The sequence below is a fragment of the Apiospora marii genome, assembly GCF_038362585.1.
Source record: "Apiospora marii strain CBS 49790 chromosome Unknown utg000007l_segment0_segment0, whole genome shotgun sequence".
Lineage (NCBI taxonomy): Eukaryota > Fungi > Ascomycota > Sordariomycetes > Amphisphaeriales > Apiosporaceae > Apiospora > Apiospora marii.
The window spans coordinates 3009249-3034193 of NW_027117379.1; the positions used below are offsets into that span (position 1 = coordinate 3009249).

At 53.8% G+C, this 24945-nt stretch overlaps 9 protein-coding genes across 9 annotated transcripts; 5 read left to right on the forward strand and 4 right to left on the reverse strand.

Annotated features, from left to right (window-relative positions):
• Positions 1-90: 90 nt before the first annotated feature.
• PG985_011342 (uncharacterized protein) lies at positions 91-759 on the forward strand (the record flags this gene model as incomplete). The annotated part of the gene is made up of 1 exon (XM_066831109.1): positions 91-759. One exon carries the CDS (start codon positions 91-93, stop codon positions 757-759), a length of 669 nt encoding a protein of 222 aa, XP_066681791.1.
• A 1486-nt stretch (positions 760-2245) lies between these two features.
• PG985_011343 (uncharacterized protein) lies at positions 2246-3217 on the reverse strand (the record flags this gene model as incomplete). The annotated part of the gene is made up of 1 exon (XM_066831110.1): positions 2246-3217. The coding sequence occupies one exon, from the start codon at positions 3215-3217 to the stop codon at positions 2246-2248; it is 972 nt and encodes a 323-aa protein (XP_066681792.1).
• A 2359-nt stretch (positions 3218-5576) lies between these two features.
• On the reverse strand, positions 5577-6536 carry PG985_011344 (uncharacterized protein; the record flags this gene model as incomplete). The annotated part of the gene is made up of 1 exon (XM_066831111.1): positions 5577-6536. The coding sequence occupies one exon, from the start codon at positions 6534-6536 to the stop codon at positions 5577-5579; it is 960 nt and encodes a 319-aa protein (XP_066681793.1).
• A 239-nt stretch (positions 6537-6775) lies between these two features.
• Positions 6776-8139, reverse strand: PG985_011345 (uncharacterized protein; the record flags this gene model as incomplete). The annotated part of the gene is made up of 4 exons (XM_066831112.1): positions 6776-7371; positions 7425-7642; positions 7803-7948; positions 8020-8139. The coding sequence occupies 4 exons, from the start codon at positions 8137-8139 to the stop codon at positions 6776-6778; spliced, it is 1080 nt and encodes a 359-aa protein (XP_066681794.1).
• Positions 8140-11087: 2948 nt separating this feature from the next.
• PG985_011346 (uncharacterized protein) lies at positions 11088-11441 on the forward strand (the record flags this gene model as incomplete). The annotated part of the gene is made up of 1 exon (XM_066831113.1): positions 11088-11441. One exon carries the CDS (start codon positions 11088-11090, stop codon positions 11439-11441), a length of 354 nt encoding a protein of 117 aa, XP_066681795.1.
• Positions 11442-12328: 887 nt separating this feature from the next.
• PG985_011347 (uncharacterized protein) lies at positions 12329-13858 on the forward strand (the record flags this gene model as incomplete). The annotated part of the gene is made up of 1 exon (XM_066831114.1): positions 12329-13858. The coding sequence occupies one exon, from the start codon at positions 12329-12331 to the stop codon at positions 13856-13858; it is 1530 nt and encodes a 509-aa protein (XP_066681796.1).
• A 924-nt stretch (positions 13859-14782) lies between these two features.
• PG985_011348 (uncharacterized protein) lies at positions 14783-16694 on the forward strand (the record flags this gene model as incomplete). The annotated part of the gene is made up of 4 exons (XM_066831115.1): positions 14783-14930; positions 15039-15645; positions 15722-16166; positions 16266-16694. 4 exons carry the CDS (start codon positions 14783-14785, stop codon positions 16692-16694), a joined length of 1629 nt encoding a protein of 542 aa, XP_066681797.1.
• Positions 16695-17082: 388 nt separating this feature from the next.
• PG985_011349 (uncharacterized protein) lies at positions 17083-18320 on the reverse strand (the record flags this gene model as incomplete). The annotated part of the gene is made up of 3 exons (XM_066831116.1): positions 17083-17274; positions 17337-18233; positions 18297-18320. The coding sequence occupies 3 exons, from the start codon at positions 18318-18320 to the stop codon at positions 17083-17085; spliced, it is 1113 nt and encodes a 370-aa protein (XP_066681798.1).
• A 1320-nt stretch (positions 18321-19640) lies between these two features.
• On the forward strand, positions 19641-23356 carry PG985_011350 (viral A-type inclusion protein repeat protein; the record flags this gene model as incomplete). Its single annotated transcript, XM_066831117.1, has 4 exons — positions 19641-19649; positions 19734-20249; positions 20330-23235; positions 23299-23356. 4 exons carry the CDS (start codon positions 19641-19643, stop codon positions 23354-23356), a joined length of 3489 nt encoding a protein of 1162 aa, XP_066681799.1.
• Between the last annotated feature and the right edge of the window lie 1589 nt (positions 23357-24945).

Genomic DNA, 24945 nt, shown 5'->3' on the forward strand with positions numbered 1-24945 from the left:
CCATCTTCAACCCGTAACCCCACCTCCACCTCACCCCTCCTCCTCACACATCACATCTTCTTCCCATCTCATACAACTACAACCAAAATCATGGCCGCCCCCGTCACCGAACTCGTCGACTTCGCCCTCCCGCCCTCGGCGGACCTCGCCGCGGCCTTCCCGGCCGCCTGCGCGACCCTGACGCAGCAGCCCGGCTGCCGCGCCGCGCGCTACTCGCGCCACCACGAGGACGCGGCCCGGCTGACCATGTTCGTGGACTGGGACTCGGTCGATGCGCACGAGGCCTACCGCGCCAACACGGTCGTCTACGACCCCTTCTATGCCGCCCTCGCGCCCTTCAGCACCACGGCCCCCGCGCCCTACCACGTCGCCCTCGACCCGCCCGGGAAAGGCGGCGTCCTGGATGTGGCGCCCGCCGTCGAGGTGCTGCACGTGCACTTCCCCGCCGACTACGCGCCGGAGCAGCAGCAGGCGACGGTGAAGACGATTCGCGAGTTCTTCGCCATCTCGGAGAAGGCCGCCGGGAAGGAGGGGATGGATTTGCTGGTCGGATCCCCGACGGTCGGCTGGGCGGTCGAGGAGAGGGACTTCAAGGGGGAGAAGGCGCGGGTGCTGGTCGTCATGATTGGCTGGAAGAGCGTCGAGGCGCACATGCAGTACCGCGACACCGATGCGTTCCGCGAGAGCATCGGGATGATTCGCGGGTTGGAGGGGCTGAAGGGGCTTAGCGTGTACCATGTTGCTTGTGCGAAGGCTTAGGGTATGGAGAGAAGACGGATGGGGGAAGGGAAAGGGGGAGATAATGGGAGGAGGTCAGAGGGCTCGTCTCGTGGTGGAAGCATTAAATAACTACATGCGTTTGCTGTCGTTCGTGATCACTTGACCAGCAACACGAACTCTCACTTCCATAGGGCTACTATCAGCCTCGAGCTCAGTCTCAGGACTCAGACTCAGCACTCAATCAGTCCTTTTTATACAAGCCCCAAAGGCAGTTTCAGACTAATGCACAGCTTCATCACTGTCTTTGCTTTATCTTGGGAACCATTGTGATCCGGCCCTGTATTGCATGTCATGGTAGGAGAGAAGATGTGTGACAAGGGGGCCAGATCCATTTGACGGTCTTGTTGTACGCCACCAGCGCATACATCAGGCTGATTTCTGGCACACAACAGCCAGAGAAGGGTTCTGGTGTAGCTGGCAGTGACTGATTGGTTCTTGACACATTGATTAGCGTTCGCAAGTGGTAGTAGTGGCGGTGGAGGAGTGGCATTAGCACCTGAGTCGGCTGAGTTGGATAGGAGGAAGTGAAGATCACCGTACAAGATATCACGGTCTTCTCAAGTGCTGTAAGACTATTGCCCTCTTTACCAGGTGGATTTGCCAGTTGAAAGGTCTCCGGCAAGGAACGCGTCGGAAGAACACGGCACAGAAGCACTACCTCCGGAACAGCCGGCCCGGGACGCTCAACACTCCGGCGTCAAACGAGAGACCATCCGACATCTGGATAAAGGGAGAAGCAGTAAAGGGGCAAAATCACGAAGCCAGAATGGCCAAAATGCGGGCAGGATTGCGAAAAGATTCCAACCAGATGATAGCCAAGGAGGAATGGCTACAGGCGGCGTGAACCTCCTATGTGCCCGTTGGAGCAGCTCAGTTACTTGTCAGAAGCAAGCAGGCATCCTATTGTTGCTATCATGCTGATTCGAACTGATGAGTAGGTGGGTGGGGGACAGCCGTCAAAAATCGTGCAGAAGGGGACGAGGGTAGAGTCATAATTTCTAATAGCAGGCTGTTTTCTCAACGGTGGTCGAGTGGTAGTGATTACGCTGGACTGTACTAGAGGTAAGCCTCTTCCGACTGACACTCGGGGACACCCTGCCATAGTATCCTCGTTCGATCCTGCCACCCAGCACATGTTGTCGCAATCACCTCGAGCCACTTCGGGACGGATGCAACAACATACTGGGAGCTCGACCACCCATATCTCTTTCTTTTTGTATTTTTTGCCAATTTGTATTCAGCATTCCCTTGCGCTTCTCACTCAACCTTTCCGGTCAGGCTTCTATGATGAATTGGTGACGTTATATCAGGCTGACCTGGAGATCGACTGGCCATGGCTTTCTTTAATACCAGAAACTCATGAACCGTGTGACTAAGTTATCCAATTGCTTTACACGACATTCCACGCAGTCTCTGTCATAGTCCTAGCCAACTTCGATGCAGCGGATAGAAAGCCTCCAATGACTCAGAACATGCTGAGAAAGTACTCGTCCTCGAGTTCTTCCGACGTCGACTCGCACAACATGAGAGTCCTAGCCACACGACGTCTAATATCCATCATTATTCCCTCTGAATACTCCTCGCACCCCTTTTCCGTCGAATCCAGGGCCCATTTGTGGCCTTTGATCGCTTCTAGTACTTGGTAGCGGATGTGGTCCTCCTTGCGCTCACCCGCCCCCATCACGTAGAGTGTCAGAGGCGGACCAAACTCTGTCTCCTCGTCCAGCTCGAGGACGATGTGTTGGAGCGACGGAAGGTTACTTCGGAAGTGGGCGTCCAAGACTCCGAACGCTTCCGATAGGAGGTTCTTGACGGCCTTGCCATGGTCAGGCACGGGCTGTCCTTTCCAGTACCACAAGTCCGACAGGGTCCAGAAATGGATCATGGAGCCTGTGCCCCGGCGGCCCGTCCGGATCGTGTGCAGGTTGGGGCAGCCCTGTCGGATGATGTCTAGGACGGCGGCGTCGTGGGGCACGATGGTAAAGTGGCCGAGAGGCTCCCACGGGAGGGGGCGGACCAGGGGGAAGCTGACGACGACGCGGCGGATGTGGTGGGCGTTGCGGCCGATCCGCTGGAGGAACCCGGCGATCTCGGCGGGCTTCATCAGGGCGAATTCTATGAGGTTCTGGCTGTAGAACACTTCGGCAGCTTCGCGGCGGACGGCCTTGCTGGCGCCAAACAGCCCCACGGTGGTCTCGTGGCGGGGGACGCGGAAGCGTTCGGGTATCCAGGGGTGGAGGGCTCGGGTGTGGCATACCAGGCACTGCTCGTAGATCTGGTCGCGGAGCTCGCGGGGCAAAGAGAAGAAGTCGAGCTTGCTCACGGGGAAGCCGGAGTGCTGGCGAAGCCAATCTTGAAACGGATCCATTGATAGGTCGGGGTATTTGGTATGATCAGAGACCCAGACTTCCACACGAATGTAACAGATGAAGGACATAACTGTAGGGCTTCCACTATATATACCCGCATCTGAGCTTCGTAACGGTTTGTTCCTTCGTCTTAGCCTAAGTTGAAGCGTTTGTGGGCGCAGGGTAAACACGTTGCTATACAATTGCCAGGGAGTATTTTGCTGACAAACAACGTCATGCCGTGGGTGACTATACGCGTCGCACGAGGCAATCTTATGTTCTGTAAGTTTGAATATAACTCCCACCCTACTAGCCACGCACGTAGTTCCATCGGGTTGATAGAACTGCGGGGGTTAGCCGTCTTGTGGCAAGCGATCATGCTTGTGTTTTGAGAGTATAAGTTCAACACCTTATCTGCGTCCCCCCCTTTAACGCCCCCCCCTTTAATTAATGCGTAGATAAGCCGATATAGTAATAAATTAATCGATTAATTAATATATATTTAATATAAATATACGATTTAACGTATAATAACGCGAATTAATTTTTTTTTACGATCGGTACGATTTTAATTAATTATTAGCTTCACTATAACCCTTTTTTAGGGCTTTTTTTTTAACCGGCTTTCTTTTATATTAATTTAAACCTATTTAATATTTATTAATGATACAAAGCTTTTATTAAGGTTTTTATCGATTTTTTTTTCTTTTAAACCCTCGTTTTTTTTAAATTAGCTTTTAAACCTTCTTTTTTATACTTTAATTTACCGATTTAAGAAATTAAATCGTCGATATTTTTCCTAAATTTCGTTTATAAAAGCCGGCGGATTAAATCGCCGCCGACGATATTTTTTTCGAGGTATATAATTTTAAGATTTTTTAATTACCGGCCCGATTTAAATATTTTAATTTTTTTAAGCTTCGGTTTCGGCGGCTAATTCACCGCTTTAGCCGTTAAGGTCATATTAATAATTTGGATAATAATAAACTTTCGGAATTGATTATTTATTAATTTTATTATATTAACGGGCTAAAGCCCGGTTATAAATTAGCCCTTAGCGATATACTAAGGTAATAAACCGACTTTTTTAACCTTTAATTAGGTTTATAAGAAATCCCTTTTTTTAACATAACTATTATTCGTGATAGTATATGTTATATTTAATTCTTACTAAAACTTCTTTTTTAAGTAAACGAAATAGTTTATATTTAAAAATTAAAGGATATAATTACTATAAAAGGATAAGTAAAAAAGTTAAACCTTAATATTTATAACTGTTAATATAAACTCTTCAATAATATAACTACTGTAATTATTTAAAATAAAAAGTTTTTATTAATTAAAGTTAATCGGCTTAATTTAAAAAATAAAGAGTTTTTTAAACTATTTTAAAGTAATAACTATATTAATTTAGCCTTTAAAGGAAGCTTTAAACGCTTAATCCTCGTAAGGGGAGTTTATTTCGTCGTTATCGATTAAAAATTATTATTATTAAACCGATTAAGTTTTAAATATTATTAAAAGAGGAAAGGCTTTCTTAATAACGTTAATAGTTTTTAAAACGATAACTTATTCACGATTAACCAAATTATTTATTATTAAACTTTTAACCCTGGCTAATCTAATAACGAAAGAACTTCTTTCTTTTGTTATAAAAGTTCCTACTTTATCGGCATTAAATCGTAAATATAGTAAAATTATCGCGATTAATAGGTTAATAAATCGGTTAAAAAATAATTATATAGCCCTATTTAATATATATACAAAACGCCGAAAATTCATCGCTTAAAACCGTACGAATTTTACTATCTTATAATAATATAAAAATTTAATTAACTATATTTTTTTAAATTTATAAAGAAACCCTTTCGTAATAAAAAAGCGTTAAATATATATACGGAATAGCCGATAAAATAGTATATACTTTAAACTAACTTAGAAAAAGGCTTAATAAGCTAAAAAACGTTCCTCGACTTTAATAAATAATTACCGTTCCTCGTTAAACTCTTTTTAACTCTTACCTTTATTAATACAGCGGCGAAGGATACGCTTCGTTACATTATTCCTTTTAATAACTAAATTAATAAACTTCTTATTTAAACAGTTTTAAATAACGTCTTAAATATATTTTTTTTTATTAACTATAATAATATTAAAAAGAAAGAAAAAAGAGGTTTAAATTAATATATTTAACTTTTAAATCGGAAGAAATTTAACCCCCTTTATATATAATTAATATAGTTTAGGAGCTATATCATCGTTTGATCTAAGGGGGGGGGGGCGTTGAGGGGGGGGGGGGGCGCAAATAAGGTATTGAACTTATCACCCCTATAGGCGTCGACGTCGGAAAGTAGGCACGTAATTGTACATATGATATATTAAGTTACAGTATCTGTGAAGTGCTACATATATGTCCCCAACGAAATTTCCACCAAAGGAAACATGAAGCTATCGGTCTGCATTACATAATAATGCAACAAGAATCATTTTCCTCGCCATCGTCATCGCCGCAACATCCAGACAAATATCCGTCTCCGCAGCAGTCGCCCCCACAACGGCCACCCTCGCAACAACCGTCATCACAGCACCCGCCTTCGCAACAGCCGCCTTCACAACAGCCACTTTCGCAACACCCGCCCTCACAGCAACCGCCCTCACAGCACTCACCCTCACAACATCCACCCTCGCAACACCCATCCTCGCCCCCGTCTGCACTCCCGTTCGTGCTCCCACCGTCACCGCTCGCACCGTAAGCGACGGCAGCACCAACCCCCAGCATCGCTCCACCCACTGCGCCTGCGCCGACGTAGGCGGCTGTCGAATGCGGTTTGTTCTTGCCGTAGTCGCTCGACGGACGCATGGGCTCTTGCGGGGCGTAGCCGCGGCTGGTCTGGTTCTCGGGGTGGTAGGTGGGTTGGGGCGTTTCGACATACGGCTGCTGCTGCTGCGGCTGTTGTTGCGACTGTGGTTGTGGTTGCGGCTGCCAGGAAGTGTCTTGTTGTGGATAGCCTGAGTATCCCTGGGTATCAGGGTAGCCTTGATGAGCCGGGTAGTCCTGGGTATCGGGGTAACCTTGACGGCCTGGATACTCCCGAGTATCTTGGTGAACTGGATGCTGCTGAGTATCTTGGTAGTCTGGTCGATCTGGGTTTCTGTGGTAGCGGCCATCGTAGTTATCATCGCCACCCTGCTCACGATAGCTGGTGGACGTTCCATCATGCGGCGGCGACTGCGGCTGCTGCGGTTGCCATGGAGGACCCTGCTGCGGATAGCCTTGATACCCTTGGGTATCGGGGTAAGCTTGATGGTCTGGATAGTCCCGAGTGTCGGGGTAGCTTTGATGGCCTGGATAGTCCAGAGTATCTTGATACCCCGGTCGATCCTGGTTACCGTGATAACGGTCATCATGGTTGCCATCGTCGCTCTGGTTATCATGGTCGTGCGGTTGGTCGCCTTCGTACTTTGTGAACTTTTGCTGTTGCAGATAGTCGTTTGCATGTTGCATGTCCACTTGCTGCATCTCGAAAGAGTTACTGTTGTTGTAACTGTAGGCAGAATTGTTTACATTGTATGAACTATTCGAATTTGAAGTTGTATTATAGCTGTTCGTGATATTCGGGGCCTGCCGGGCACTGTTCGGGTAGGTGTTAGTACATCCGAATGTCAGCATTAACTAGGTAGGGGTGGATGACGAACCTATTATGGCCGCCAGTTTGGGGAGTGACCTTTCTCCCGGGCCCCGTGCTCGGGGCCTGGCTCTTCTGTTGGCCGCGATAGGGGGCGTTTTGCGGAGGAGGCGCCTGCGCGCGCCCGGCGGGGGGCTTTCTCTGGGCCATCCTCTGTGGCGGCGGATTCGCTGCCGGCCGAGGCTGGCTACCGTGATTCTTTGTGCTCTGTGGGAGGGGTTGGTGGCCAGTCGAACCAACTTGCTTCCTCACAGGACTCGCCCTGCCCGGCGCTGGTGCTTGGGGACGGGGCTTCGGCGTGCTGCTTTTGCCGTTGCCTGGGCTGGATTTCTTGGGGCCGTTACTAGTCGGACCTTGCCCCTGGGTCTGCGCGGAGGGAGATGGCTTATGAGCCGGGCTTCCCGTTGTTGGACGGCTTGCTGCCTGGGGAGGTCTGACTTGCTGCTGCGCTCCAAGGCCCCCACCGCCAGCCATTTGGTTAGAGCTCTTGTGCATTGCATCCTGGACTTGATAGTTGCTGCTAAACAGCTCACCATCAAAGCTGTCTGGGACGTCACCTTTCAATGGTCAGCAAGACGCTAGCTGGGGGCGGGTCTTGAGTGTCACTTACTTCGGCCTCCCTGAATGCCCGCTTGTACCCCCTGCCAGTGGCGTTCGACATCTCGTCTCATCGAGGCGAGACGCCTCTGCTGCTCTGCGGCAGTCAGTTTTCGGGTGGAGAAGAGTTTCGCCAGTTGTTCGAGATCCGGCAGGGCCACGGCCCCGGCCCTCCGCCTCAGGTTCTGCAACTCGACGAGCTGTTGCTCCGAGACCACTTCATTTGGTCGGCTAGAGTAGATATCGCTGTCAAAATTGTCAATGAATGTCCCATTCTCTCGACTTTCATAGTATTATAGCGCACATTGTGTATAGAAGTAGCAAAGTGTTGATCCCCTGCAAGTATCTGGACACTTGCTGTCGTAACGCCTGGACGGGCTGAATGACCGACTGTCTGAGCTGGACTTCCAGTCGCGCTAGGGTATCTTGGGTAGCGTAGGGCTCACAGGCATTCTGCAAGCTGGGATAGCTGGGGTTGAGGACGTTGTAGAAGTAGGTGAGGGGCTGGTGGACGGCCTGGCTCAGCCGCTTGAGGTCCTGGGCGTGGGTGAAGTTCGCATTGTTGCTCGGCGAGCGGTCCCGGATGCCCTCGAGGGTCGACCGGAGACTGATACAGAAAACCTCTCTGGCTTCCACTCTTCTCCTCTGGCGTTCCGGTTCTGCTGGGTTACTTGTATGGCCTTGGCTATAGTGGACAGAACAGCGCAGACAGGCTCTAGGATGTCCATTTTGGGAAGGGCACGCTGTGTTACAAAGGCTCTAGAATAGATGGAATACCAGAGTTTCTAGAACAATGAGGGTCTGTCTTTTCTGCGGAGTCTGTATGGTAATGAATTAGGTCACACAAGGGCGGCTTTCGGTTCTTTAAGTATGACTACGAAGTAACATCCTGCATGTTGGGTTTTCAGCCTCTAATCATTGGTACCTTGCTTATTTACTGAGCTGATTGGTTCTCGCGTGATACTACCCTCCGCATGTCCGCACAGCCTGATTGCTCTGTAAGATCAGGCTGGACTCCTACCATGGGTTTGGACGTAGGTAAGCAACAAGTGCATGTAACCGAAATTGGAACTTTCGTTGGAATGAATATGACATGGCTAACTTTTACTAATTATGTACTCACACGACCGGTATCTAGGTAGTTGAGTAACAAGTATGTATATCTACTATCCTACAAGTGGTGAGATGCAGTCTTGGCAACTTGACATTTTCTTCGAACCAATATTCAGTAATTCTATTGGCTCATATGAATTTCACACTGGGTGGCACCAATCATGTTGTGTGCAAGAGCAGAGCGCGATGAAGCAAACATAACCCTATGCAAGGTAGAACATATCAGTGTACACCACCGTGAGAAGCCCAGTGGCTGATTAGCTGATCCAGAAGCTCTCACGCAAGGAATCGATATTCGAAATGCCATCAGACATTCTGGTTGAGTCTTTAGGTGCACAGCCAGCGCGGCTGGTTCTTGGCAGCCTTCAATGCAACCCCACCATGCCTGAGCAATACCCACTTTCGTCTAGTCAAAGGGCTTGCTTGCAGCTGAGGCGCGAATCAGACCGTCAGAGGAAGAGTACCTGCAGCATGGTGGCTGCAGACCGAATGAAAAGAAGTCGAAAAAGAAAGAAAGAGTTCCAAACCATCTGACTGGCCCAACACGGATGGCTTGGTGGTCGCTATGGCGTTCCGGCTCTCGCCCCCGGATGATGCAGTGATAACGCCACCCACTGCCCGGCTTGGGTGCCAGACTCGATACAATGGGAATCCGATTGCCAGGCCTGACAAGAATAGCTGACATGCAATGTACCTAGTCTCAGCCGCAAAACTGTAGGGGTTGTAAAATGCCGACGGCCAAAGCAGGAAAGTTCCTTTTCCATTAGCGATAGTGTCGAATCAAGATAGTGTGCCAACGGCAGTGGCTTGATGAGCCTCCTCAAAGGCGTCAATGGCGCCCATCGTATCGCGTTGATGGAAAAGCGACCATAACTTCAGCCGGGAGTTTGGTTGCCTCACATCCATTAACATACTGAGATTGATGCCCAAACCAGCCAGCCCCGTCGATTCTACGCCGACCGTTTTGGGCGGTAGCCATAATGATCCTTGATTGAGGAGAGCCGCGTTGATACAAACCGGGATACGCGTGTTACATCGTAGCTGACCTACTGGGTCGGGAAATATATCTGCCGTTTGACGAGCAACAGTCTGTTATTGGACCCAGCGAGAGTCTTGCAGGCACACGTTGAGTGCGCCACTACTTAAACAAATCACCGAAGCACTGGGACTGCAGCTGACTTGCATGCAGGTGTGGGATGCTAAATTAAGAAGGATCAGTGTGGAAGTTGCTCACTGCATATGCGAACTGGGTGAGGGAACTGGGATGTCGCCATCGCCGAAAAGCTCTTGGTCGTCAAAGACCCAGCACCAGCTAGCGAGATCGCCGATAAGGCTTAGCAGGGGAGAAACAGTGGACGGACTGAGCGATGGGGTCCCCACTTGCTTGGTGGCCTGTCTAACAGCACCCAAAGCTTGGTCCAACTTCAAGTCGTCTCGCCGCAAGCTTTTCCAGTATTTGACGGGCGCAGACTGATAGTTTATGGATGATATAAATATGAGGTTGGGTAGATCCTGAAGCATCAAAGGTGAGAAAGTTTAGTGCCCCTGACATTGCGAGGCTTTGATTCGAGAGGTGCGCTTAATGATGGACACTTGTGAAAACTACGCCGAACCCACCAGAGACCTGGCACTCGGTGACCCACTGAAACAGCGAAGTGCCGAAGGCTAGAGCAGTGTCGCATGGCGAAGGACCAGTAGAAGGACTCGGTCGGTGCTTACCATCACGTCAATGCTTCTTTCAAGGCCGTGTTCAATTTCCAAGATAATGCATCGGCAGCGCTTCCTAGTATTTTTGGCCTATGTTCCTACTATCGATCTGTCAGGGAAGTATAAGATTCTTCAAGGTAGCGGACGATGAGATAGTTGGTAGACTGCGATGTGGAAGACCCGGACTGATCAATTTCGGCAATCGGCTTTCGACATCTTTGTAAGGCTGTCCCATTTTCTCTGCATATGACTGGTTCTTATATTCTAATCAAGAATCAATCTCATCCTCCACCTCCACCACCACCGAACGATCATGAGACATTTTCTTCACCCTCCAGTTCGGAGGCTTCGGTATCTGCGAAGATGGCTGACCCTAGTGACAAATAGCCATGCGTTCTCTTCAAAAGCTTGCTGTGACTTCTGTCCTGCCCGCCCCCGGACACACAACGCCGGCATCGTCCCCACTTGGGGGCATCCACCCATACCGGGGCATTGATCATGGGCACCTTTTCGTTGACACATGTGAATGATAGGTCGGTGTTCTGGTGTGAGGTTATACCCAAAAGGTGATGTGCATCCGGATTCTTCGGATCGAGAGTAAACAAGTTGGATGATGACATCCCGACTGCTCCGAAACATGAGGATATCAACAGCATGGCCGCCGCCGTCTGCAGACGAGCCCAAGATCAAGCGCTGTCGCCGCCTCCTTGGTTGCCGGTAGTATTGTTTCATCTTTCACTCATTGGTCGCAACCACATTGTTAGGCCGTCCTAACCGCGTATTACATCCCAGGAAGACAACTGCCTACAACCTTTCCCTCTTGCCCTGCTTACCCGACATCGCTTGAAGATATAATATGGGCCAACAATCCAAGAAACCCATCACCGTTACCCGGAAGCTCGAGGCGTTCCGCCGCTGGGCCAAGCTAAAGCAGTACCAGATCGAAGTGACCTACGCCGTCAACACGTACACGCCGCTCGAGAAGGTCTTCTTCTACTCGCTGGTACTAGCTCTTTTCGCTCTTTCCGCCACTGGCTTCGCCTTTTATCTCTTTCCGCCGATCGTGAACCTAGTCTGCTGCGCTTGGAACCTCCTTAGCCACGACGTGCCCCTGATCGCATCGCACATCGGTGCCGCCAACAAGATGGTGCGCGAATCGCCAAACGGGCCCGTCGCCAGCCCGCTGGAGTCCTACGCTATGAGCCTCTGATTGAAGCCGTTCATCATCAGGCACCTTGGTGCGGATATGGGAACGGCCACTCCACCACAGTCAATAGTGATAACTGTGGAAAAGAATGTCAGTAGGAGTGGGGAATCCAGGAGCCCTCCTATCATTGCGAAGGACGCAAGCCCAGAGCCACGACTTCTCTGCTTCTGTCCAGACTAGCGAGTTCTGGAAAAACCAAGCATACAGGGACGGGACAAAGAAGTGTCCCGTCTGAGGACCTCGTTGCTTCAGATCTCGTTCAAGCCGGCAGCATGAGGACGAGTCTTACTATTTTATACACTGCTGCTTTGGCCAGCTAGTGGTGTCCGGTAAACGAACGAATCCCACCGAATTGGTTGCACGCGGCGTCAAAAGGTGGTATGTTGCCCCGAGCTGGGCAGGTAAAGGGGCCCAGGGCCGAGAACTGAAGGGTGAGAGACAGCAGAATACACTAGATATTGTAAGCGCTTCTGTACCGTTTGATTATTAGATAAATGTATGTAGTAATTGAATAGCGAGTCTCGATATACTAATCAATCTTCTTCACATCGAATTGGGTCACCGACGTCTTTTCATGGATGTGTCATTGATTGGCAAACCACAGCTCGGTGTTGGCATCGCTTGGCCGGTAACCCCGCCGCGACTAGCCGGTCACGCCGCTACCTGCCATTTCTCAACATCACCACTGGACGTTGAAACTGAGTAGCAATTGATACCCGTAGAGGTCACATCAATCGGATGTAGGAGGAGAATTTCTGCTACGTTGGCCGAACCTATCTGGACCGTTTTCATTGGCAGCGAAACGCGATATAGTTTAGTAGTTGGATTTCCTGTTCCGGGTCCGCAGCTTTGACACGCAACTACACCAGCGCCCTTGTCAGCGTTTTGCAATGGCGCACCCGGACAAGCTTCGCACCGAGTACACGGCGAAAGACTTTGTCCGCGAAGTCTGGGCCCAGCTGGACCTACCTTCCTCGGCACTCGACGCATTATCGCTACCCGGGGACGAGCAAGGCCCCGCCGTGCCGTCTTCCTTCAAGATCGGGCTGCTGGCGCAAGGAGCGATCGCCACGTCCGCTCTGGCCGCCGCCTCCGTCTATGCGGCGCGCAATGAGCGCTCGGTGCCCAAGGTCATCGTGCCTCTCCATCACGCCCTGGCCGAGTTCCGATCAGAGAGGCTGTACCGCCTGAAGGGGGAGCCCACGCCCCATCTCTGGGGACCGCTCGGGGGCTTGCATCCCACCCGGGACGGGCATATACGCATTCACGACAACTTCCCCAATCACCAACAGGGGATTCTACGGGTCTTGGGATTGCCACAAGACGGCAGCGCTACGCGGGAGGACGTGACGAAGGCGACGCGGGAGTGGAACAAAGTCGACTTGGAAACGGCCGCGTTGGAGAACGGGGCGTGTGCTTACGCGCTACGGTCCTACGAGGAGTGGGATGCCCTCCCGCAGGCGCCAGCCATCGACCCATTCCCCATCTCGATCAGGAGAATCGGCGACAGTGACGGTACTGCTACAGCTCCGCGAAGCAGTGTGGCGGCTACTCCACCCCGCGACGGCGATAAATGCCTCCGCGGGCTCAGGGTACTAGAGCTAAGCCGCGTCATCGCCGCGCCCGTGGCCGGGCGGACGCTGGCCGCGCACGGCGCCGACGTGCTGTGGGTAACGTCGCCCAAGCTGCCGGCGCTGCCGGCCCTCGACATTGACACGAGCCGAGGCAAGCGGACGATCCAGCTGGATCTCGACGACGATGACGCAGAGGGGGCGGGGAAGGACAAGGAAACGCTACTCGAGCTCGCGACTACGTGCGACGTCTTCATTCAAGGATATAGGCCCGGCAGTCTCGCCGCGCGGGGTCTATCCCCGGAGGCACTCGCCTCGCGCAACCCAGGCGGGATCGTGGTAGGGAACATGTCGGCCTTTGGGCCCAAGGGGCCCTGGGCGGGCAGGAGGGGCTTCGACTCGCTCGTGCAGACCTGTTCGGGTATGAATATGTCAGAAGCCGCGCACTACGGGGCTGGTGAGGAAGGGGCGCGACCAACGCCGTGTCAAGCACTGGATCATGCCGCGGGCTACTTTCTGGCGGCTGGGATCTGCGCGGCGCTGCACAGGCGGGCTGCCGATGGGGGGTCTTACGTGGTCGACGTGTCCCTGGCCGGGGTCATGATATACTTGCGCAGCCTGGGGCAGTACGAAGGGAGGTCGGGCTTTGAGGGTGCTGGTGGTGGTGGTGTCGATCTGCCATCCGCGGTGGAGATGGACCCGGGGTTGTTTGAAACACGCAGGACAGGATTCGGGGAGTTGAGAGGGGTGCGGCACTCCGCGGCTGTTGATGGGTGCGCGCCGGGCTGGGATGAGATGCCGAGGCCACTGGGCTCAGACTCGCCAGTTTGGCTACTGCCACGTAATTAGGCGGGTGAGAGTTGGAATCTTGATCTGGTGATGCGCCGTTGGGGATCTGGCTAGTGCTGCATCCCACTACAACGCGATATGCTTAGTTTCGCCTGGGGGTTGAGGCCTGATGCGGCGAATGGTGCAAGAGTGTACTGGTGAAGGCCTGCCGCGCTAGATCGGAATGCCGTGCCAGAATGAGGGGAATATTGAATAGGCCCGGAGTCGGTTCTGCAGAGAGAGCGAGGGTGGTGGCTTGGCCACAGTCAGTTGTTCGAAACCTATCCAAGCGCTTTCCGTCAGCCATGATCCCCCAATTGCGCCAAATGATAGATGATACGATTTGCGATCTCCTCAATATCTGTAACATTAGCTGCACCATTGCCTCGACTCTTCATTGCGCGACGGCCGTAATGAAACCTCAAAAGGACCGATGAGAGAGGGCAACGGTAGCTGCCTCTAAATACCGATGGCCAACCCCAGATTCCGCGGAATGGACGGGAGCGCGCGGCTCGGAGTCCATAATAACTCTATCTAGGCAAGCATTGTAGATCTTCAGATGCGAACAGCAAGGGTATACCCCACACCGGGAGAGCCCATGTCCCCCACCGGCTATTGGTTAGTAGGTATGCACCCACTCTGGGGTAAACGAACTGTGGAGCGTCCTCACTGCAGGCCGCGAGTCAGTGTCACAGGATAGGCCAACGGGAATGACTCCTGGGCCGTGCTTGTGGAGGAGCGTGCCTTTGTTTAGGTTGTTGCTGGCTTTATACCAGGAGGGTAGGGAGTGCAGCCGGCGGAAACCTGTTTGACACCCGCGTAGGTTAAACAGTATACTACTAGTATAATGGGGAGTCCGTTTCCACTATCCCTTTCGTTCTCTTAGAAAAGAGCAGCTGGCTGTCCCGTCAGTAGAGTCGATGAAAGAGAGAAACTTCGCCAAACATGTCAGACACCAAGATGGAAGAGGGTCGGACTGAGACGGTAGAGCATCTCAAGGAGCATCACAACCAGGACCACGCCAATGGCACAGTCCAATTGATAGACTCGAAGCATGTGGTGCTGATACCGACCCCGAGTCGAGATCCATACGGTATGTTTGTCTTTCTCCTTTACTGTCTTTCGACCTTCCCGTTTCCATGAGCGGCAACGGAGCGCCAAAAGCAACACGAGTGGCTGACACATGAGGTACTGCTTCCAGACCCCCTGAACCTCCCCGAATGGCACAAGAACCTCATCGTCTTCATCATCGGCATGTACTCGGCCTTCGCCGTGCTGGCGACGTCGGGCATGGGCGCCATCGCGCCCGTGGTGACGGCCCTGTACCCGCACGACGACCCGGCGCGCGTGACGGACCTGCTGACCTACCCGACCCTCTTCATGGGCATCGGCAACCTGTTCGCCATGCCGCTGAGCGACGCCGTGGGCCGCCGGCCCGTCTTCCTCGGCTCGCTGGCCCTGTCCATCGTCGCGGGCGTCTGGTGCGCCTGCTCCGGGTCGTCCCTGAAGTCGCACATCGCGGCGCGCGATATCCTGAGCATGGCCGCGGGCCAGAGCGAGGCGCTGACGGCGCTCATGGTCCAGGAGGTTGGCTTCGTGCATCAGCGCGCTACCAAGGGGACGTGGAACGCCGCGATCCAGGGGAGTGTCTGCGGCGCCATGTTCGTGGCGACGACGTATCTGGTTCCCGCTTGGGGGCTCAAGTGGTGGTACGGAATCATCACCATCGTCAACGCCGTCATCCTGATCTTCGCCGTCCTCTTCGTGCCCGAGACGCTGTACGAGCGGGTCTTGGAAGACTACGGTACGTCTACTTATCCGCCACCACCCACCCTCTCTTCCCCTACCTGTCCCGGGTACTAACTCGTGAATCATCTTCCACAGACGGCGAAACCCACGAAACCAACTCCACCACCGACGGCGCAAAAGTCGAGCGCGTCACCACGAGCGCGTCACCACGACCGCGACCCACACCCTCGACTACGCCCGCTACGGCCCGCGGACCTGGCGGCGCGACCTGCGCGTCTTCGCCGTCGCCCCCCGCTGGGACAAGATGGGCACTTTATATAAAGACGCCGCCCGGGGCTTCACCGTGCCCACCGTCGTCTGGCTGCTCGTGCTCAACGGCGCCTTCCTGGGCGTCTACGTCTTCCAGTCCTCCACCTTTGCCGGCATCCTGCTCGCGCCGCCGTTCGGGCTCGCGAGCGAGTGGCTCGGCTTCGTCCAGCTGTCGCTCATTGTGGCGAATTTCGTCGCGCTGCCCATCGTGGGGTACGGGTCGGATTACTTGATCAAGTTGGCTAGTCGGATTAATAAGGGGGTTTACGAGGTAAGCAAGCTTCTCCCCTTCTCTCGCCTTTTCCCCTGTGCTTGTTGCAGCAAATTTATTCATGGATATCATGAAAGCTAACCGCCACCGTTTAAACAGCCCGAATTCCGCCTCCTAACCGGCATAATCCCCGCCGTCGCCGCCGTAATCTCCTGCGTCATCTTCGGCCAAACCGGCGCCCACGCCGCCTCCAACCCGGCCTGGTCCTCCTGGGCGGGCATCGCGGTGCCGTACGCCGTGGGCTACGCCGCCTTCCTGGGCGCCAACACGGTGGGCATCACGTACGTGCTGGACAGCTGGCCGCGCGAGGCGGGCGCCTTGCTGCTGGTGGTGGCGGCGGGCCGGGGGTTCATCTCGTTCGGGCTGGGGTACGGCACCGTCCCCTCGGTCGACCGGCTCGGCTACGACGGGGCCATGAACATGTACGCCATCGTGTGCGGGGTCGTGAGCGTGCTGGGCGTGCCGGCGTTCTTCTTGGGGAAGCGGGTCCGGCTTTGGACGCAGCGGCATTACTGGCCCGTGGAGTAGGTAGTAGGGACAGACAGGTGCAGAGCGTGAGCTGGTTTTGTCGCCGTGGACTGGACAGGTCGGCCGGGAGCGAGAGCAAGACGATAGAGGCGTGATGTACATAAGCCAGAAGTGACATTGAATAAACACCAGATATACAGATTAATTGCTGGCCTGTGTTTGTAGCATTTAAAAGGAATAATTAATAGTAGAAACTCCCGAGTATTATAGTATACGAGTGCAATGGCCCGATCACTACTCGCAATAGATCGGCATCGTTACAAACATGGCTGGTAATGCATCTATTTAAGAGGATATAACTGGGCTACCCTGGACTCATATTGTATAAACTCCGAGATGGAGCATCCCAGGCTCGTCCGAACTCAATTCGGCGACGTTGGACCCCTACCTATGCCTTAGTTCGTCCCGACTTCCGCGATCGGGTTTGGGGGCCCGTGGGCTCCTCGAGGCCGGTCGACATGGCGTCCTCGGCCATGATCTGCGCGCCCACCTCGTCGGCGCCGCTGCCGCCGTCGCTGTGGTCGGCCGTGACTTCGATGCTGGGCCGGATCGTCTCGCCGCCCAGCACCTCGCGCATGATCTTCTTCCCTCATCCATCTCCCCATTCATCGATCCACAGCTCATGCACTTCCAGAGGCCCACATCGGGCAGCGCCTTGGTTCCGGGCGGGGCTTGGCCATTGACCAGGCGGCAGTTTTGGCAGATCAGCACGATGCGGTTCTTGGGCGCCGTCTCGTCCTCGCCCAGCATCAGGTCGAGGATGCGGTCGTACCAGCGGTGCGTGTTGTTGGGGTTGTGGTCGAATTGCGGGTAGGGCGTGTGAGGCAGGTCGTCGGCGTTGGGCGCGAATTCGGCGGTGAAGTCCAGCGGCTGAAGCTGGTGGCGCGGCGGAGGATTGTGCGAGGACGAAGGACGCGAGGGAGGCAGGGGAATCAGATTCGGGTGCCTGATAGAGGTGGGTGCGCCCTGAGCGGATGGCGGCCTCTGGATGTTGGCGGTTGGCGGAGGTGCGAACGCCGTTCTGGGAGGTCCGTTGGGCCCCAGGCTCGAGTGCCGGCCGCGGCCATTGTTGCCGTCCTTGGTGTTCTTGTCCTTTTCGTCTTCGTCGTGGTTCCGGGTCGCGCGTTTGGGCTTCTCGCCTCCGTATTTCTCGAGCAGTTCATGGGTAGAATCGTACTTGGTGGCGTCCTTGAGCCTTTGAATTGTGGCGGCACGCTCCGATTGTTGATCCTTCAGTCTCGCTTCGAGCGTCTCTATGCGCATGGTGAAGTAGGCGTGGGTAAGGGTGCGCATGACATAGATGAGTACCGGACCACCAGTCATGCCGAGCCATTCCCAGACGCCCAGATTATTATAGCCGACCACGAGGATGAGGACGATCGCGTAGACCAGGTAGGCGAAGGACAGGTAGAGCGTCCATAGTACCTTGATGCGCCTCGATCGCGTGCGTACTTTGTCGAGGAGGAGTTGGGTGGCGGTGATCTTGGTGGACAGGTTGGAGAGTGTCTTTTCAAATGAGGCCGGTGAGGAGTCCTCGCCCTAGAGGGAGTCATGTTAGCCAACCAGCCAAGCATTTGCACGCAAGCGTTCTCGTGAACTTACCTTCCAGGGCCAAAACGAAACCATCTTCGCGAACAAGATGGGTGTGGTGTAGGAAGGCGGGCACGGCTAGCTCATGGCGGAAGCGGAGATAAGTAAATAGATCTTGGCGACAAGCTGTTTGATTGCCCGCAGCAAAGTGAGGCAAGAAAGGGGAACCTGGACAAATGAAGGTAATTTTAATACGAAGATAGGAGGAACAAAAGGGCGTACGAGGGCGACAAACGGAAAGCGCAACAGCAGAGATTCAAGTGTTTGGAGAATGGGCAGTGAAGATCAATGTGACGACATCTTCAATGTTGTGTGGTCATACTGCAGGGCAGGTCAAGCTGGTAGGGTGTCCTCACCGGAGCTACATATGTACCTCGTTAGGCGAGCTACCTGCATGCGGTCTCTGGGTTACACCTGGCAAGCGGCCGTAGCAATAAACGTACGTTGCCTATTAACAACACCTACCCCGATTCTTCTGCTGGCTCAAATTTACGACCAGAGAATCAACGAATTAAGATAGTGCTCCTGAACTGTATCACTATTCGTACGGCCTGATATCGTAGCCATTGAAGTAAAATCGTAGGTAGCTTCAATCTGACCGGTTAATGCTCACAGGGGGTTGCTGGTTGATTGGTCTGGAGGCTTGCCTGCAAGCGAAAAAGGGAGGTAGACAGCACAGACCCGGGAACGGCACTTTCCCGACGCCGACCGCCAAAGTCGTTCAACTGTCTTCTGCGACTCTGCGAGTGTTGCGACCTTAGCACCAGGCAGATCGCCTGGGATCAGCTTTGCGTAGCGCATCGCAGCGCTTTGATGCAGGCTAAAACACTGGGGGAGAGACCCCTACACTTTTCGAGCTTAGGGCCTTTTTTGGAACGGCAAGCGGCCACCTGGCGCATCTTGCTGACTTGACGTTGCAAGCAAATCTGTTGGCTCGATATAGAACATCCGGACTGTTGCACTTGAAACTGGTTGGACTATTTTTTCTCTTTCTTCTGTTTTTGCTGATCGTGGGGTGTGACATACAATTTGTATATGCTTTCGAACTCGCTCCTTCAATTCATTTATCTGCACGACGTCGGTGCATAAGCAGTGGCGCGCTCTCTGTCTATTTGGTTCCGAGTGGTCGGACCGGGTCGGCTTGTGGTACACCAGCAAAAAGACGGATGCGCCAACGATACGATACGATACATGTCCTCTCCAGTATATGTAACGAAATCTCACCGAATCCACACCTGCATTGCGCAACGGTCTGCGGGCACCAGCATAACATAATTGCATGGCATTCATGATCGATCTGTATTTATTCTTGTAGCAGTAGCAAAGGGGATTGGCGGAAACCGCAGATTGCCCATCATGTTCCAGGTACATCTCTTCCCTCCCACTGCCCATCACTACCTACTCCAACACAATACAACCAACCCGTAACTAATCCCTTCGGTGCTGCAGCGATTCAAAAGCGCTCTCGATAAGTCGATAGCCGAAGAACAGGAGCGCCAGAAGCAACGCAGTAGCAATGCCTCGCCCTCTACCAACAGCCGGCCGCAGTCGGTTTCACGTACCAATAGCTCGGCCGCGAAGCGCAAGGCCAAAAAGCCCGGCCAGGATGCCGCCAATGGCGCCGAAGATCTGCCCAACACCGATCCTGCCGTCTTCGAGGCCGCGTTTGCCCTAGACGACGAGGAGGCCGAGGCGAAAGCTGCCGCCGCAAGCCCCGAAAACGGCGATGCTTCAGAGAAGGGCGTGAAGGGGGACGAGTCCGCAGACGCAGCCAAGTCCGAGAAGCCCGAGGCCAAGGAGACGACCGAGAACGAGAAGACGGAAACCAATGGCGACGAGAAGAAGAAGGCGGCCCCGGCTCCTGCTACGGCGGCAGACCTGCCCCCCGAGGTTCAGGCCAAGCTGCGCAAACTCACCAAGCTCGAGAAGACGTATCCGGGTACGTATCCCCAATTTGCTGCCACAGTTGGTGTGATAGTGGCACAAGACCTGTTTTGTTTGTTTCTTGTTCGGGCAGTCGCACTAATACTTCGTCGTGCTACCAGAACTCTTACGCTCGTATCGGATTGCGCATGGTCGCGCCACTGCCATTGAGCCCTTTGAGAGAGCCCTGCGCGAACACACCCCCCTTGACCTCTATCAAGGACACGGAGGCCCTCGTCGAATACCTCAACCAGCTCAACCTGAAAGGCGACATGGTAATGGACGAATTCAAACGGGTTTCTGCCGAGAAGGATGCCCTCAAGAAAGAGCACGACAAGACCAACCAAGAGTTTACGGCCCTGAAGGAGGAGATGGCGGCATTGAAGGCTACAAACCCTTCGACTACCGCTACAGAGACATCCGAAGCGACCAAGACTACCGAAGGCGACGCTGCGAAGAAGGAAGCCACATCTTCCGAAGAACCGGCACAGGCCGTCAAGTCGCCTGTCACTTCCATTCTCGGCGTCTTTTCTCCGAAGCAGAAGCCCGAGTCTACCGAGAACGACAACAACGATGTCGGCGAGGATATGTTCTCTTACGATGACGAGATTCCACAACTCCAGGCCGAGGTCGCCTCCAAAACCGAGGAGGTTACCAAGCTCAAGACCGAAATTCGAAACTTGAAGGACGAAATGGCCGTAGCAAAGGAGAACAGCGCCGAACTCGTTGAAAACTTAGAGCGGGCCACACGGGAGCTCAGCGAGTCTAGGGACAAGACGGCTGTCGACAACTCACTCCAAACCCAGCTGGATGCCAGAAACACCGAAATCGCCTCTCTCACCGAGAAGCTTGAGGCTGCGCAAACCCAGCTCCGAGAAATCGAGTCGAATCTGAAGCAGGAGAAGGCATCTGCCGCCGAGGCAGCCAAGAAGCATCAGGCCGAGACCAAGGCAGCAGGCGAAGAAAAGTCCAAGATGACTGGCGAGCTCAAGAAGGCAACCGAGTCGTACACTTCGTTGGAGAAGAAGATCAAGGACCTCACGTCAGAAATCGATACCATGAGCAAGGCTAAGAGCGAAAGTCTGGCCAAGGTCGAGGAACTGGAGAAGCAACTGAATGATGCCATCCAAGCCAAGCCAACGACGACAGCTGCTGCCCCTGCTTCTGCGCCTGCCGCGAGCAAACTCGACGTTCCGCCAACACCCGGACTTACAGCTAATCAAAAGAAGAAGAACAATAAGAAAAAGAAGAAGGGAGGCGCTGGCGGCGCTGGCGGCGCTAATGCTGCTGCCGCTGTCGAAGCCACACCATCCGAGACATCAGAAGCGCCACCCCTGTCGCCTATGGAAAGCCCGGATACAGTTGCCATGCGTGAGGAGCTCGCCAAGCTCAAGGAGGACATTGCTCAGAAGGACACTCAGATTGAGAAACTCTCCAAGCAACGCAAGACGGAAGAGGATCTACGTGAGGAGGTCGAGAACATGCAAGAAAACTTGATGCATATCGGCCAAGACCACGTCGAAGCTAAGGAGCGGATCAAGGAGTTGGAGTCTGAGAAGAAGTCTCTTCTGTCCCGCATTACGGAGCTGGAGGCGGAAATCGCCTCGGGCGCATCAAATGCCGAGAGCACATCCAAGCTCGAGGCCGAGTACAAGACGATGAAGGATGAGTATGATGAGCTCAAGACCAAGTCACAGACCTTGAGCTCGGATTTGGGCGCCGCACAACAGCTCGCGCAGTCCCGCTACAAGGATCTCACAGATCTTCGCGAGGTTCTATCCAAAGCCCAACCGGAGCTCAAATCACTTCGTCAAGACTCGGCAGCCCTCAAGACGACCAAGGAGGAGCTGGCGGCTAAGCAGACCGAGATTCGCAACCTGGAGAAGCGGGAGAACCAGCTTAAGGCTGAAGTAGCCCGTGTCCAGCGAATAGGAACCGATCGCGAAGGCGAAATAAGGAACCTGAACGATCGGCTGGCAGCCGAGGTCAAGACCCGCGCACGCCTCGAGGACGAGAAGAGGGTGGCCGGACGTGACTACAGGCGGTCCGAAGCAGAGAAGGTCGAGCTGTCAGCCAAGGCGGAGAAGGCTACCCGAGAGCTCGAGTCCCTGCAGTCCGAGCTGGCACAAGTCCGACCCAAGATCAAGGCGTTGGAAGACGAGGTAGAGGCGCTGCAGAAGGAGCGCGACTCCCTTAAAGAGGAAGTCGATCTCAAGACGGCGCAGTACAACTCCTGCCAAGGTCTGCTCGGATCTATGCGCGACCAGACGGCCGAGCTCAGCGTCCAGCTAAAGGAAGCCCGGGGCTCTGCCGAGTCGCTGGAGGAAGAGTTGGCCGAGGTGCAGAAACACCTCCAGGAGCGGACCCGTGAGGGCGAGACGATGCGCCGCATGATCAACGAGGTGGACGAGCGCGCCGACGCCAAGGTGCGCGACATGCGAACCCGGATGGAGGCGGCGGTCGAGGAGCGCGATCGGATCGAAGACGAGTCGTCGACCCTGGCGCGGAAGCGGGCTCGCGAGAACGAGGAGCTGCGGACCAAGACGCGCGACCTCGAGCGCGACGTTAAGACGCTCGGCGCCGAAAAGGAGGCGCTCGAGTCCCAGCAGCGCGAGTGGCAGCGCCGCCGCGAGGAGCTGGAGCAGGTGGAGGAGAAGTCGGCGGCCGAGGTGGAGGAGATGCGGTCGGTGGTGGCGAACCTGCGGACGGCGCTCGACGCGTCCGAGGGGCAGGTGCGCGAGGCGGAGAAGCAGCGGGCGGACCTGCGCAAGCTGCTGGACGAGAGCCGCGCGCGGTACGAGAAGCTGCAGAAGGAGCTCAAGACGGTGCAGGGCAAGCTCGTGACGGCGCCCCCTAGTAGCAGCCGCGGCAGCATGGACAGCACGCGGTCCGGCTCCAACGGCGGCGCAGCGCAGGGGCCGGATACTATGTACCTCAAGACCATCTTGTTGCAGTTCCTCGAGGTGAAGGACGAGAAGGTTCGGGGGCAGCTTGTGCCTGTGCTGGGCAAGCTTTTGAAGTTCGATCGGTAAGTTCTCTTCTCCTTGGGCGCTCGCAAATATCTTTACTGGTTACTAACTCTACTGGACAGGAACGATGAGCAGAAGTGGATGAATGCCGTGCAAAACCTGGGTAAGCCGGGGCGGTGAGTTGTATATTAGAATCTTGTAATGATCAATAGACGTCCACGATATACATGAGTTGTTATCTCGCTTGGCTCTACGAAGGTGCGCCTTCCTACGCTTCTTTCGTTTCCCGTGCCCCTCTCCGTCGTTATGTGTATTCGCCAGGCTGTGGTCTGGTATTGGAAAACACCCCCAGCGTACGGAGTATTAAGAGCCTATACAACTTGGTTTGCGTGGGTGACTTGGTGGTTTTGATCTTGCCGTCGTACCAGGAGGAGCCGGCCCCACTGCGCCAAAGCAAGCTCTTCAAGCTTTTTACTTGGGCGACCCCTGGCAAACAGGAAGTGTAACCCTCCCCAGCAAACCCCAACCCATTAACCCCTTCTTCGCCAAAGCCGATTTGATCAGTCACACGACACACATAGCACCACGCCATGCCATGCCCTTCGTCACCCTCCATCATATTCCATCGTAACGGATGTCGTCTTCAACAAATAACAACCTGCCTGGTTAGCTCAATCGGTAGAGCGTGAGACTCTTACGTTCAGCTAGCTGTACCAGAGACAATCTCAAGGCTGCGGGTTCGACCCCCGCATCGGGCTCAATTCCTGATGCGTTCATCCCAGATGAACATTTCTTTTGTTGGTGTTCTCGGTCTCTAGACGGGCTGCCGTTTTCTTTTGCCAACTGTTTTTTACTCTCGTATTTCTCATTTTCCGCAATTTTATTCTTTTCAATATGATTTCCATGTCGTCTCCTTTTAGTACACCAGATGTTCCTCATATACCTACTCGCGAGTGTGTGTTCACGCAGCTGGCAATTGAGACATTTCTTTTAAGCCAGCTACGGTCGGAACGAGCGTTAGCAGTACCGCAGTAGACAGCCCTCCATTATCGTTGGCTCTTAGCCTTACCCGGGCCAGACCGATCTGCGAGGTCTGTTTAAGTTACGCCTTGGGCGGGTTGTGCGACTATTCAATCGAATCTAGCAGTTAGCTTCGATTGAAGCGATACATACGTTTTTCAGACGTCGTTGCTGTTGACGAGTTTACAGTAGTCCTTTCGACTTCCGGTGCTGGCGGCGGTTGCGTCCTGCACGGAGCTGCCGCTAACAAGCAGACAACTCTAGAGTACCGCCAGCCGCACATGCAAGCGTCCACACACACACACACACACACAGAGAGAGAGAGAGAGAGAGGGCGCGCCGCCACCATCTCCTTTGCGATCGACAGGGGAGTCGGTAATCAGAGATGCAAGTTGAGAACTAGGGAAGTAAATGGCTGGCCTCTGCGCTTGGAGCTTGCAACTCTTACAAGCCAGCTTAACAACAGACTTGTGAGGTCTGACCATACTTTGAACATGCATGCATCCACCTATTGCTGATAGGGTATCGTCTAGCGTACAACGTCCCGCCTAGCTACCCGGTCCCTCGGGACGCGGATGCATATGTAGCAGTCTCGCGCTCCTCCAGAGTGTCTCCCAATACCTTGTGGCTATGTCCCATCACGGCCTCGGAGATGTGTCTTGGTTATATGGTGCATGCTAGTCTAGTAACAGGGAAGAACCATTCAATTCGTACGGAGTAGTATACAGCCCAATCCACAAGCCCGCACT